The sequence below is a fragment of the Sesamum indicum genome, linkage group LG10 (genome assembly GCF_000512975.1).
Source record: "Sesamum indicum cultivar Zhongzhi No. 13 linkage group LG10, S_indicum_v1.0, whole genome shotgun sequence".
NCBI lineage: Eukaryota > Viridiplantae > Streptophyta > Magnoliopsida > Lamiales > Pedaliaceae > Sesamum > Sesamum indicum.
The window spans coordinates 14,844,377-14,857,838 of record NC_026154.1 but is presented as its reverse complement, the minus strand read 5'-3'; the positions used below and the strand labels follow the sequence as shown (position 1 = coordinate 14,857,838).

At 33.4% G+C, this 13,462-nt stretch overlaps 3 protein-coding genes across 5 annotated transcripts in view; 1 reads left to right on the top strand and 2 right to left on the bottom strand.

Moving 5' to 3' along the window:
* LOC105172603 (potassium transporter 7-like) overlaps positions 1 to 2,297 on the bottom strand; it is an 8,066-nt gene extending 5,769 nt beyond the window's left edge. The window contains exons 1-3 of the mRNA XM_011094120.2: positions 1,864 to 2,297; positions 385 to 613; positions 58 to 306 (exon numbers count right to left, since the gene is read on the bottom strand). Coding sequence (XP_011092422.1) covers positions 58 to 306; positions 385 to 613; positions 1,864 to 2,118 — 733 coding nt within the window. The 5' untranslated portion in view covers positions 2,119 to 2,297. The remainder of the gene's footprint in view (positions 1 to 57; positions 307 to 384; positions 614 to 1,863) is intronic.
* On the bottom strand, positions 3,457 to 6,209 carry LOC105172602. Of its 3 annotated transcripts, none has more exons than XM_011094118.2 (4): positions 5,982 to 6,209; positions 4,717 to 4,873; positions 4,222 to 4,365; positions 3,457 to 3,906 (listed from the first exon to the last, which is right to left on the bottom strand). In XM_011094118.2, the coding sequence occupies exons 1-3, from the start codon at positions 6,165 to 6,167 to the stop codon at positions 4,232 to 4,234; spliced, it is 477 nt and encodes a 158-aa protein (XP_011092420.2). In that variant the 5' UTR covers positions 6,168 to 6,209; the 3' UTR covers positions 3,457 to 3,906; positions 4,222 to 4,231. The 3 variants fall into 3 exon arrangements, with proteins under 3 accessions (XP_011092420.2, XP_011092421.2, XP_011092419.2); XM_011094119.2 differs by having other exon boundaries at positions 3,457 to 3,902; XM_011094117.2 differs by having other exon boundaries at positions 3,457 to 3,893; positions 5,982 to 6,208.
* The window catches only part of LOC105172821 (putative pumilio homolog 8, chloroplastic), a 4,596-nt gene continuing 944 nt past the window's right edge, over positions 9,811 to 13,462 (top strand). The window contains exons 1-4 of the mRNA XM_020697418.1: positions 9,811 to 12,090; positions 12,165 to 12,327; positions 12,637 to 12,800; positions 13,322 to 13,457. Coding sequence (XP_020553077.1) covers positions 10,517 to 12,090; positions 12,165 to 12,327; positions 12,637 to 12,800; positions 13,322 to 13,457 — 2,037 coding nt within the window. The 5' untranslated portion in view covers positions 9,811 to 10,516. The remainder of the gene's footprint in view (positions 12,091 to 12,164; positions 12,328 to 12,636; positions 12,801 to 13,321; positions 13,458 to 13,462) is intronic.

Here is a 13,462-nt window from a genome sequence, read left to right as displayed (position 1 = left end):
CAAGATATATTCAAATAATAATAAAACTTATCTAAGACTGAATCTGTTAAAATGCACCTGACATAGCAGGTGTAACAACGCCATCAGCTATCACCATTGAAGTACCGGCCAGAACCAACATGAGAAGAAGCCTTTTTAGTGTCAGAGAAGCTTCAAGTCTCTCCTTTATTTTCAGTGACCTCTCCAGTTCAGGTGATGGCACCTTCAGTCCGAAGCTCGATACATTAGTATCTGATGGAAGTTGGTTTGGTAGAAGACTAACTTTAGCATGCCTACAGATCAATGAGTACAGAGCAAACGTACCACCTGCAGGGATTCGCCAAACAAGAAGTCTGACTCATTTATGCATGGATGGTGTAAAGCAAAGCCCAAAAGGAGATATACCTTCACCATCATCATTTGCCCAAAGAACAATAAGGACATACTTGATAAGTGGAATCAAAACTAACGTGTACAAAACTAGAGACAATGCACCAAGAACATCTTTATTGCTAGTGGGTGGTGCCTTGCTGAACATCACACTGAAAGTATACAATGGACTAGTTCCCACATCACCGAAAACGACACTAAGTGTCTGAAAAGCCAGTATGATTCTCCAGCTCAAAGTGATATCCTGCAATTATGTTTCAGATCAAGACACCAACACAAACACTTGTGCTTTATCATGTGAAAATATTCAAAATGTAAACTAAAAATGATTCTTCGAAAAAAAAAAAGATAATTACACTCCCCTCCCCCGAAGTTTGGTATAATTACACTTAGACCCCCTATGGTTTGGGAAATTACATCTAGCAACCCTGAAATTTGCTCCCGTCTAACAAATAAATCCTTCCATTAGTCAACATTTACTGAATTTGCTGATATTTATAAAAAAATTGAATAAAAATTGATATTTACCTTTCATTAACTGATTACTGACCTATTCAGATCAAATAATTTTTTTCGGACTAAACTACCTTAAACTATGAAAATATTCCTCCTCACGTGCATTAACATGTGAAGACATATGAGGGTAATTTGGTTATTAAAAGATTTATTTGACCTGCAGCAACTCAATCAGGGATTGATATAGATTTTTTTCTGATTTTTTTGTTGATATCAGTAAATTCGGTGAATTTTAACTAACACGTGGACTTATTTATTAGACGGAAGCAATCCTCAGGGGTGCTAGACGTAATTTTCCAAACCACATGGGGTTCTATGTGTAATTACACTATACTTCAGGGGAGGGGAGTGTAATTATAAAAAAAAATGTATTTCTTTTTAATGCCAAATATCTAAAAATTTACGAAGAGCATAGAGAAAAATGAAATTTGATGGATAATAGTTCACAGGTACCTAGTGCTATACATTAGTCTGGATATGAGAAGTGAAACATGAAACTTCATAATAGAACAAAATGCTTCTTTCTGAACAAGGTAGGAGGTCTAAACTCCTTGACGAGAGCATTCCCAGAAGTAGAGTGAAGTTCCCGGATGAAATTTTCATCAGAAATAAATCAGGAAATTGTTTATCACTCACCAGCTACTTTATAAAAACTAAATGGGTTTATACCAAAGTTCATGTCAGCATTGGTGAAAACAAGACTGGTAACTTCATCATAGTCCTAAGCTCTTATGCTCAATCATTACACTTGTTTTTCTCAAATAAGGATCACCAACTTAAATCCATAGAACATTATGAAATACACTCCTTTACAGCCAAAAATACGAGAAACTTTCTTTCCCCAAAAAAAAAAAAGGAAAGAAAGAAAGAAAGAGAAGAAATTGAAACCCCACATATAATAACCACAGGGACAAACAAATCAAACTAAATTAGAGATTTTGTAAACACAAAAAAGAAAAAGGAAAAAAAAAAAGGTACCTCAAAATCATTTCTCTGCACACCGGGAACTTCAAGTGCCTCAACATCAAACGAATCAATCCTCGGCCCCGTCCGAATCAACCTATGTTCGATATTATCTTCGTCGTCAGAATCGCGCAGCGGAGACCCTCCTCCAAAATCTTCTCCGTCATTGTCCATCTCCGACCCCTCCTCGTCCTGATACACCCATCGCGACTCCAACGAATCCATGGACCCCAACCCCACATTTTCCCTCTCCGATCCCTCCTCCGCCATCCCTTTACGTATACTTCCCCGTAAGTCTATGCATCTAGGGATTTAATAATCAAATGTCCGCTTTTCCAATTTCACAATAAAATTTGATCTATGAAACTGATCTCGCCCCTAGATTTTGGGGCATATCTCTCAACTGATTTCTGCAGCATGGGGGTCTGAAATAAAAGGCAATCCAACGGACATCGCACGACCCTTTGGGGCTTCTTTTCTTGTGTAAATTGCAATTGACCCCTTCAGATATAGCATATCGGTAATAAGCCCTTTGAAAAGCAAGAAAATCTACTCTGCCCCCTGTAATTGCTTTGACTTTGCTGTTATCAATTTTATAACAATTCATTCCCTGATGCTATCTATATGTGACTTGAAATCTATTAATATTTAATAAAAAATAATTCAAGTTTAAAATTATTTAAATTTAAAATTATCCAAATAAATTCAAATCGTATCCATCAATCCAAATATAATTTTGCCTTAAAAAAAAGAATTTTGAAAGACTCTATACTATGAGAAGGAGCTCAACTGTTTAAATATTTTTTTTCATAATATGAAATTATCACTTATTGGATTTGTCATTAGATATTTGTATCCAAAGTAGTTATTTTATTTAAATAATTATTTCGGACTTGAGTGTACACAAAGTTGTATTGATAATTAGCAAAAGTTTAAATTAACGAATAAAGAAGTATTTTTGCATATTAAAATTTTACCCAATGGTATTTTAAAATATAGGCTCTGCCCAAACCCAAAAAATTATTACTATAGATATATGTCCAAGTCTGCATTTACTGAAAATATATTAGGTATGGATAAAAATCATAACTATCAAAATGACATGTCTAGGTATTCACAGTAAATGACAGATCTAATGTATTAAGCACGAAGTTAGGTCAAAGTAAAATAGAGTTTTTACATGAAAAGACAAAAAAAAATACCTCATTAACTCCCAAATAACCTCACTTGTCATTGTGGTGCCAAAACAACAGGCTCGACGGCCACTTGCAATATTGTTGTCTTTAAAATTAAATCTAGTGTAATCCACAAACATAACTTTAAACTAAAAGCACTAACATTGATCTTATCAATATGTGACTAATTCAATATTAATTTATTAACATCATAAATGAATAAAAATTGAAGTCAGATTGATTGAAATATTTAAGTATGGGCATTAAAGTGAATTATAGCATATTATTAATAGTCAAGAGTATTTTTGTTTACTTTTTATTTATTTTAAAGGATTATCATAAAGATAAGGGGATAATTGAAGATTTCTTTAATTTAGAAGGGTAATTGATGAAGATGGTATAGTTGAGGGATAATGAATGTTTATATGAGAACTGAATAAAAATTGAGGACCTAACAAAAATTGGAGTCAAAATCGGGAAACATACATCAACCAAAGCATCACATGGACCACAAAGATAATAATCCCACCAAGATAATAATCATGTCCAACCTCTCCGTTGCCTGGTCTTGTGTTTGAACAGTACAAACCTGCATTTCCAATGTAAGCAAAATTCATTTTGTGGCTTTTCTCATTTTTCAATAACAACTTTCGGGATTAAATTCCATCCAAACCAGGTTTTGAACTACGACTTTCTGCCTGTAAGATAACAGTGCTCTCCTATCTGGCAAAGTGCTTCATTACTAAACCCAAATAAAACAAGTGTATGCCTGCATTTCATCAGAGTTTTGCACCGCTCTTTCATCGCAGTTGATGAGATGACTCTTGTAAAGATCTCCCACTTGTATGCCTGTTCAGCAAGTTCCCATGCCTGCCCATTCTAACTACGACATGAGTTCATTATGCATTTTACATTGTGTTAGTTGCGCGTGCATATTATCAGGTGTAAAAACATCATCATTGAAAATTGCAGAGATCAGTGTAAGATCGGCTGCATTACGAGGAGTCCATATAGATGACAGCATGTCATGTACTGATGCATTCAGCTAAGTTGAAGTAAGAGAAGTTAAAAGGATTAACGATTTTGACACTAGGAATGATCGAGTTATTGGAAAATTTTACATAATCAATGTATTGGGAATTACACAAATAAGTTTCTTCTCTTATTCTCTAGGTACATATGAAAAAAGCAGACTTACATGAAAGGATTTAGCCATCTGCAGAAATTGATTCTCTGCCACCAAGCGTCTGGATTATAGACTCGAGAAGTTTTATCTCTTTGTCCCGTTTAGAAATCTCTTGCTGCTTTGCACGCAATTCTTCCATATGAAGTTCAAACACTTCTGAAATAGAGAGAAGATATATTATCAACTACACACACTGGAAGGTCCTTCACAAAGGCATATAAGTCAAAAACTGCAAATTCTAATGCAAGAAAACAAACCATATTATCCACCAGACACAATGGGAAATAATTCACGATGACATTCATGAAACACTTGGATATCTAGTTCTTGGGTAACAGAGTCTCTACCATACTCATGTATGAATGATAATACAAGTGCTGGTGTAGAATTTCCCATGTATTAACTGTGAGGACATCAAGAATTGGGCTGAATACCTTTTCCATTGCCTACAACTAATAAGATTTCAGAGTACTTATATGTTGAAAAATGGAAATCGCAGAGACATACTAGTGGTGTTTTCAAGTTCTTTTGTAATTTCTTGTTGACGCAATTCAGCAGCCTTCTGCGCTGCCTCAGCCTGACGTTTTTCAGTACGTGCACGGGCAGCGGCCGAAATGGCAGCATCAAGTTCTCTTTCTAAAGTCTCCACTCTTTGCTCAAGAGCCTGCAGTCATTCAACAGTTTTGTATAATGCAATCCTGTCAATAAGGTCTCAGTCCTTCAAGTAGTAAAAAGGGAATGCTTATGACATAGACTCTGGTCCCTAAAGTTGTCATGAACAAGGTGGTACAGCGTTCTACTTCAAAAAGCAGGTCAGCAAGACAATTGGAGGGAGCAAATTCCAAGGGCAATGAACATGCATAGACACACACAAAAAGAGAATGCATAACTAAATAAATGAATCCAAGTATGTGGGACTAGGATGCATGAGAGGATGTAGGGGGATCGAATTAAAAGTTCATGACATGGTTTCATTCCAATTGAACAACGAGCTTTTCCGTGTAGGGTTGCCTTAATCTAAGTTCTACGGACAACCTTTAAGGTCATTGTGAAGCAAATGTCACATTCCATTTCAGCATGAAGAAATCTATGAGGCCCGAAAAAAAAAATTGGCTCAGCTGATAGAAAGAACCAGTAAAAGATCCCTGCCAACTGAAAGTCATAATGGGCCGACAACCCCTGATCCAAAACCAAAAAAGAAAAATAACCAAAGATCATCCCGCACAAAGAAAAATCAAATGAAACCAATCGAGTCATTGGGGCAGATTAGACTTGAAATTCCAAGGCGCACTTAAACCAACAAATGTAACACATAAAAAACATAAAACGAGATGATAATGTAAATTAAAAACTTACAAGGAAACAAGAAATACAAAATCATACAGAGCATGAAGAGTAAGTGATAATGATCCACCATCACCATCCAATTCAGTAAGATCACAAAATGCGCGCAACTAAACACCGAGTATCCTCATACCAAGGCCTCGAAAATTCAACAACCCGGAAACCGAAAAACGACAATGTTAATAAAAAAAAAAACTAACATAGAACTTAAACCCAGTGAGAATTAAGTGAACCATAATGGTAGACTGCGTAGAGAATTTCCACAAGCACCTTCTGTCCATCAAGAAGAGCCCATAAAATCCCAAAACCCAGATTCTTATTTCTTGAAAGAACGAGCAGATGATACTCACCATACGAAATTTGAAGCAATTACCTACTACCTCCTAGACCCCATTTAAATAAAAACCGATAAGCAGCAGAAGATAGACCTTGATCGTGCGGGCTTGTTCGGAGCTGAGGGAGGCCTTGGCGAAGGTTTCGTTGTCCACGTATACGACTTTCTTGATGAGTAGCTTGTTCAGAGAATCGAGATTCGAGGCCATCTCCGTCAGATTGGCGATCGATGCCGGCCATCGCCCGCCCGCTTTCGCCTTCTCTTTCTCCCTCTCTTCCATTGCACCTTTATTCTTTTCCACCCTCCATTTTGCTTCATCTCGCATTTATTTTACCTTATTATTGACCTTGATTGTAATTTTGAAATTTGGAGGGTGTAGAATGGTAAAATCAAAAAAGTGAAGTGGCCAAAATGTTAATATTGGGTGGATGGGAAATTCAAAAATTTCAAGATTAGTCCATTTGAGTTCAATGTTGAATCATTATCAAATCTTAATATTTATCATAATAATTCATATTATTTTAGTTTGCATTTTATAAACTTTAAAAATTATTTTTTAAAATTACTTAGGTAGTGTTTACTTTGACTTACTGGTCGACTAACATTAATTATCCAAGTTAATAAATTATTTACATTGCCGAATGAGAGCCCGATCTTACAACCGCACCCCCTTTATCTATCTTATTCGTAAATTTTATGAAAAATATGCTATAAGAAGGTAAACTTGGGGGGATTTGTTTACAATTTCGATGTTTGAACTACTTAAATTAATATAAAAATTACAAACAACTCCCTACAAACGTCTGTAAATTATTATAAATATATAAATATTAAATAATTTTCTCGAGCATCAAAATTGTAACTTTTCTCCCGTGTTTCAATTTTATTTTCAAATATTCTCGACTTTTGCTACTGTTTAATTTAAGATTTTTTTTTACAACTTATTTAAAAATAAATAAAAATTATTATAAACAGTCGTAGTTTATAGTTGTGATTGTGTTCACTATTTTAAAATGGAATCAATAGCAAAAAAGAATATTTCTTTATTTAACTATCCAAAAAATAGAAAATAAATAGGTAGATACTTATAATATATAAATAATAATGCATGGAGTAGGGTCTAGAGAAAGCTCTTTATTTAATTTTTTATAAGTGAATTAACACCTAAGAATTAGAGTTATGCAGGAATTAGCAAACACACAAAATACCCTATAAATGAATGAGTGTTGGATTGTGACACTATGACCTATCAACTCTATCATTTTCACATTATTGTCTTATTTTACTGAACTGGCAGATCAAATTAGAATAAAGTTAAAAAATAAAATATTTTTACATAAAAAATCATATTATATTAGCTTAACATCGTATTTATACGGTATGATTCATATCATTTAATATTTAGTAAATTATAATAGGATTTTTTAGAATTTACTAAAATTATAATTATCTCGGTCCCGATTTGATCGAATATCTAAATTAACAATTTTGATAAATTAATAAGATAATATTTTTTTAGAAAATTTCTTTTATAAATTTATGGTCGTTTCAATATTATAAATTAATAATTCTATAAAATTATAGATATAACTAGGACAACTTAGAGGGTGTTTGGCTAAACTTTTTAAAAATATTTTTTTATAAGCTCATACGTCTTATAAAATATTTTAGAAGCTTATGAGATGTCAGGGTGTTTTGACATAATAAGGTATTTTATTGGTAAAATGACTAAAATAGGCATGATACAATTAGAATCAAAAAAATTGTTATTTATTTTAAACATTCTTAAAACACTTTTGTAAATAATATACATTAATTTAATTTTAAATAAAAATTTAATAAATAATCTTTTTACATTAACAAAAAAATGACGAATTATTACCTAAAATTTTGAATAAGAATAATATATATGTACATTCATATTAGTCCAATATTAATATAGATATATAATTAATATTTTTTTTGTTAATTGCAGTGATTATTTTTAATCGTATAATTTATAACGTCTTGAATTTATATTTTTCAATAAATATAGTATCAATTAGAGCTTATAAGCTCTCTAGCATCTTATAAGATGATTTAAATAGCTTATAAGTGTAGCCAAACACCCTCTTAGTAAAATATGATTATATTGTTGTTTGTTTTTTCTTAAAATTTAAATATAGTTGTATTTCATCTCTAACTTCTCTTATTGCATCCAAAAGCTCTGGTGTTGCGTTCTCATACTACAATAAAAAATTACGAAGAGTTGCTGCCGCTATAAATGTTTCCTTCCACGTTAAATAGATGACCCCATTAGTTAAAACATTCATCGAATTTGTCGATATTATGAAAAAAAAATAAAAAATTTTATATTTACTCTCAATTGATTTAATACTAATTTATTACAGGTCAAATAAATTTTTTCTGATCAGTAAGTCATTAGCAGATCAATTAAAGGTAAATAATATATTTTTAAATTTAATTTTTTTACTAATATCAACCAATTCAACAAATTTCAACTAATCAAAATTTTAGTTATTTGACAAAAATAAATATTAAAATATTATATATATGTTTTTTAAATTACACGAATGTGTAATATAATATAATAATAATAATAATAATAATACGGAAAACAATATGATATATGGAGAGAAGATTTGATGTGACAAATTGCAAGTTGATTGACGTTTGCTAATAGATGTAAACGAATATTTTGTCATTGATGGCAAATATTTGAAATTATTATGCAGATTGCTTTAATATAATAACATTCTATAAATTCTTGCAATTGACTTATAATTTTAAAATAATTATATTTACGTCTTCGATATATAATTTATTTATATAAATTATTCATATTTTTGAATAATTATTCATATATTTATTAAAAATATCAACATTATTTACTCGAATCACCTATACTTTTAAAATACTTACACATGTACCCACATAAAATTATTTATGCAAAAGACCAGGATAATTTGTGCAAAACATAAATCAGTACGAATATTGTAATTACCCGCAACCTTAAAATAAAATGAAACATTTGGTTATATATGTTTGATTTTGTTTTTAATTTTAATTATTAATTTTCAATGAGAAATATATGTTTTTAATTTCATATGTAATTTTTTTTTGTAAAAATAAGAATATAATTAAATTTATCTCAAGAAATTGTACTGTATATTGTTATTGTGTGAAATCAATGTACTTTTTTATTTCAATAAAATTGATTGTTATAATTTTTATTGATTTAGAATTGTTACTAATGTCGTATCAGTATTGTGAAGAAAAAAAATCATGATTAGTTTACAAAATTCATAAATTTTAAATAATTATATTAACACCCTTTGAAATTAAATTAAAATATACAAAATTTTCCACAATCTTTTACGAAATAACAACTACGGTCCCTAAAGGGTGTGGTCATAATTTTGCAAAAGTCGGAGGTAGTTTGGCCCAACCTTAAGGAGATGTTAGTGTAATTTAGCTTAAATTTATATATATGTAGATATATTAAAAAGATAGAAATTAAAATGAGAATAACAGTAAAGTAATTTATGTGAAAATACGTACAAACGAATATGTTTTCACCATTATTTAAAATTGAAAATGAAAATTAAATGAAGCAAGACGTAATAAAATAGCAATTAAGATATTTGATGATAATTTTATATTACATTTTGTATTTTGTTTAATATATGCAATGTACGTATAAAATTTATATAAATAAAAAAAATAAATTATTATTTTTATAGTAAAAGATTTGATCAACATATGTAGTTCGAAAAAGGAGGAGAGAAACAAGTTGTGAAGATCTATTCAACAGTAAGCAGATCCGTTTTTCTTAATTTCGCTCATCATTATCTATATTTTGAATTAGCTGATATTAAAATTAAATTACATCAAACAGAATTAATGTTCTCTGATTTATTGCGTACAACCGTTTGATGAAATCACTACAGTAGTGTCTGCGTGTGCCGCCAGCCCACTGTATTCTACAGAGCTTTTCTCAGTCCAGAAAAGTGGAAGAGAAGAATTCCCACACAAATATATATACACACATATATATATACATATAGATGATGTGACGTATTTGAAAATTGTATATATAGATGTAGGCTGAGAGAGAATCATAGAGAGAGAAAGAGAGTCTCTGATCCTTCTGTTCATCTTTATGGTGTGAGGCTGTGCCAGTGTGTGTTTTTTGTGTAAAGAGTATTTTATGTATGTAAAACCATATATGTAATCCCAATTCCCACTCATCTTTGCATGCTTCACCAACTATTTTCTTTTCTATACAGAAAACCCAGAACCCAAATTTGATTAAAGAGGGAGATTGGTATTTTTCTTCGGAAGAAAAAAGATGAAATGCTTTTGAAATTTCACCACCCGAATCCCATTTTTCCATGTTTAAGTTTTTGGATTTCTGAGGCCATTCCAGATGCTAAACAAGTGTGATCTCTAGTGGGTTCTTGTTAGTTTGTTTTCTTTTGATCGGTTCTTGATGCGGGCTTTTTGATTCTTGCATTAGTTTTGTTGTGAAATCTCCGGTGTTTATTGTATCTTTTCTCGGGTGTTTTTTGTTGTTGTTGTTGTTTGTTGTTTGAGGGGGTGAAGATTGAGAAGAGGAGTGAAGAAAACATGAAGGATGATGATGAGTTGGAGATGTTACTGGGTGAGATCCCTCATGCAACATCATCTTTGAATCTTCAATACATACTTAACAATGGCCATCATCATCATAATCACCATCACCATCACAACAATCTCGTTGATCATGGTTATGGGCATGCATCATGTGTGACTCAAAGTGTGAATGGTCATGGACATGGACAGGTTCAGGGCAATGTTCATGGTATGTGTGGTGATGAGTATTTGAAGCATAAGTATGCATGTACATCATCCCCTGTCAGTGGGTTTTCGTTACAATCAGATGGTTCTTCATCTAGTTTGTTCTCCAGTGGTGGGCGTTCATTTTCTGATATTGGATCACCAACCCCACCCCAATTCGAAGATTTCAAATCCCACTTGATTTCTGGGAATGGGTTTTGTTTGGATTTCAAGAAGGCTAATGAGAGCAATTTGGTTGATGCTTTTAATTTGTCTAGGAATTTCAGTAAAATGTACATTGGTGATGAGCAAGATGGTTTTTCGGTAGCTCCATACGGTATCCAATGCCGTGATCAATCTCTCAATGGGCCTAGGGGGATGAGTTTTGATAAATATAGAGCATCTGACAATTATAGGAAGGATCTTTCAGATTGGGGAGGGATCCATCTCTCTGTTCCGATAAGACCTATGAATTTCGAGGGGCAGGTTGGTTTGTTGGGATCCTGTTATTCCCCGAGTCAATCTGACAGATTGTTTTCTCGGTCCGATTTTGGAAACTCTGCTCTCAGTCCTCAATTTTATAGATGTAATATGTCAGCTAACAACAACTTTCCAGTGGGACTTAGCGTGTCGAATGTATCATCCTCTATTGATAATTCATCGGCTGGTGGTGGAAGTTTGTACCATCCATCACGAAACGGAATGAACCTGACTGAGTCTGAGCATGCTGTGTATTCACCTAACGTTGTCCGGTTGGCACAGCTGATGCCTCACTACAATGAGGAAAATCTTCTTCATTACCAGCCACCAGTGCCTAATGGAAGAGACAAAGTGCCTTTGTGTGCTGGAGTGCCTCAAGTGAGTGTTGAACCCTTTACTAGGGAGGATAGTTTATTCCTTCAGGGGAAAGGTTTTAATTACGGGATGACCCGACATGCACGTCCAAGGGGACAGAATACAAGGAGTTTTCATCATGGGAGTGGTTCGGGTAAGATTCAAGAAAAGGGGTCACAGCTAGACGGCAGTCATCGCCATAATGCTGCAGTGCAGGATTGTAGCCAGAGTCCCAAGATGTATTGCCCTCACGTCCTTTCGACAACATGTAGCTCCCTTGCAGAAGCACGAGGCCACATATATCACATAGCAAAGGATCAACATGGTTGCCGCTTCTTGCAAAGGATGTTTGATGAAGGAACTTCTCTAGATGTGCAGATAATATTCAATGAAATAATTGATCATGCAGCTGAACTTATGATGAATCCATTCGGAAACTATCTCATGCAGAAACTGCTAGAAGTGTGCAATGAAGAGCAGAGAATGTTCATACTCCTCAGGGTAACTGAGGAACCAGGGGAGCTAGTTAGGATCTCTCTGAATACGCATGGGTATGTTCATCAGATACTCGCTTAACCATATTAACCCGCTGGTCGACTAAACAAGTGTGTTCTTTTTGTATCAGCACTAGAGTGGTTCAGAAGTTGGTTGAGACACTTAAAACGACGCAGCAAATTTCCCTGGCTATTTCAGCCCTTGAACCTGGATTTCTCGCCCTCATCAAAGATTTAAATGGCAATCACGTTATTCAGAGGTGCCTGCAATGCTTTACTAGTGAAGACAGTAAGGTAATTTCTCTCGTAAATCGTTAGTGATCGTAAGAGGTACTTGGTGGTACAGTATGCCTATATACTGTTTTATCATATTGCTCAATGTTCTTTGAAATACTTATCATCGTCGAGCATCGTTCAGATTGATCAGACCTCAATTGTCCCATAACGTGTCAGTAATTATAAGTTGTTAATGTGGATGGAGAATTCATATTCAGTTGGCAATTTAGAAAACTTTGTAGCAGGAGTTCTCTTTATTATCACAGTGAACAGATTTTGCATTTTGTACTTTAAGCTGTTTAACTCTATCTCACCATCTATTTTTAGTTCATCTTTGTTGCTGCTGCCAAGTATTGTGTCGATATTGCAACACATCAGCATGGATGCTGTGTTCTACAACGTTGCATCAGCCGTTCAACTGGAGAACATCGTGAAAATTTGGTTGCAGAGATTTCAGCAAATGGACTTCTGCTTGCTCAAGATGCATTTGGGTAACCAAATTCTTTGCCGTACTCTTTTCTTTTTGGCTGTAAAATGTTCATGGATTATGGCCAAGAGATTGGCATATATACAGCCAACTCAAAATTTCTACTTCTACGTAATGCTGAAACATTTTAAAACATATATATGACGACAAAAGCAAGACTTGAGTCCCTTGCATTTGCTGATTGGAGTTTTGTTCTTCTTGTACAAGTTCAGGAATCTTGTAGTGCTAACATGCTGGAATGTGAAATTCAAAGCTTTGTTCCTCATGTTTGCTGGTAACTTGGAAAATTATATGCAAACCAACTGTGGGAGGGAGCAATCAATTATAATTTAGTGATTGGTGGTCCTTATCTCTCGACGGTTCATTTCTACTTCTGAATTTTCATGTAGTGTTGATGATACTTGAATTGTTTTTTCTTTTTTTTGCTGTTATTTTAATTCTTGTACCTCGTGGTTTCCTGATTCTTTAAATTTTATTTACATTGTTATCACACTTCCTGAAAGTTGGATCAAATTTTTAATGCAGAAACTATGTCGTTCAGTTTGTTTTGGGGCTTAAGATCCCATGTGCCATGTCCAAGTTGACGTCTCAGTTCGAGGGAAACTATGTGCATCTCTCTACACAAAAGTTCAGTAGCCATGTGGTTGAAAAGTGTCTTGTGGTATG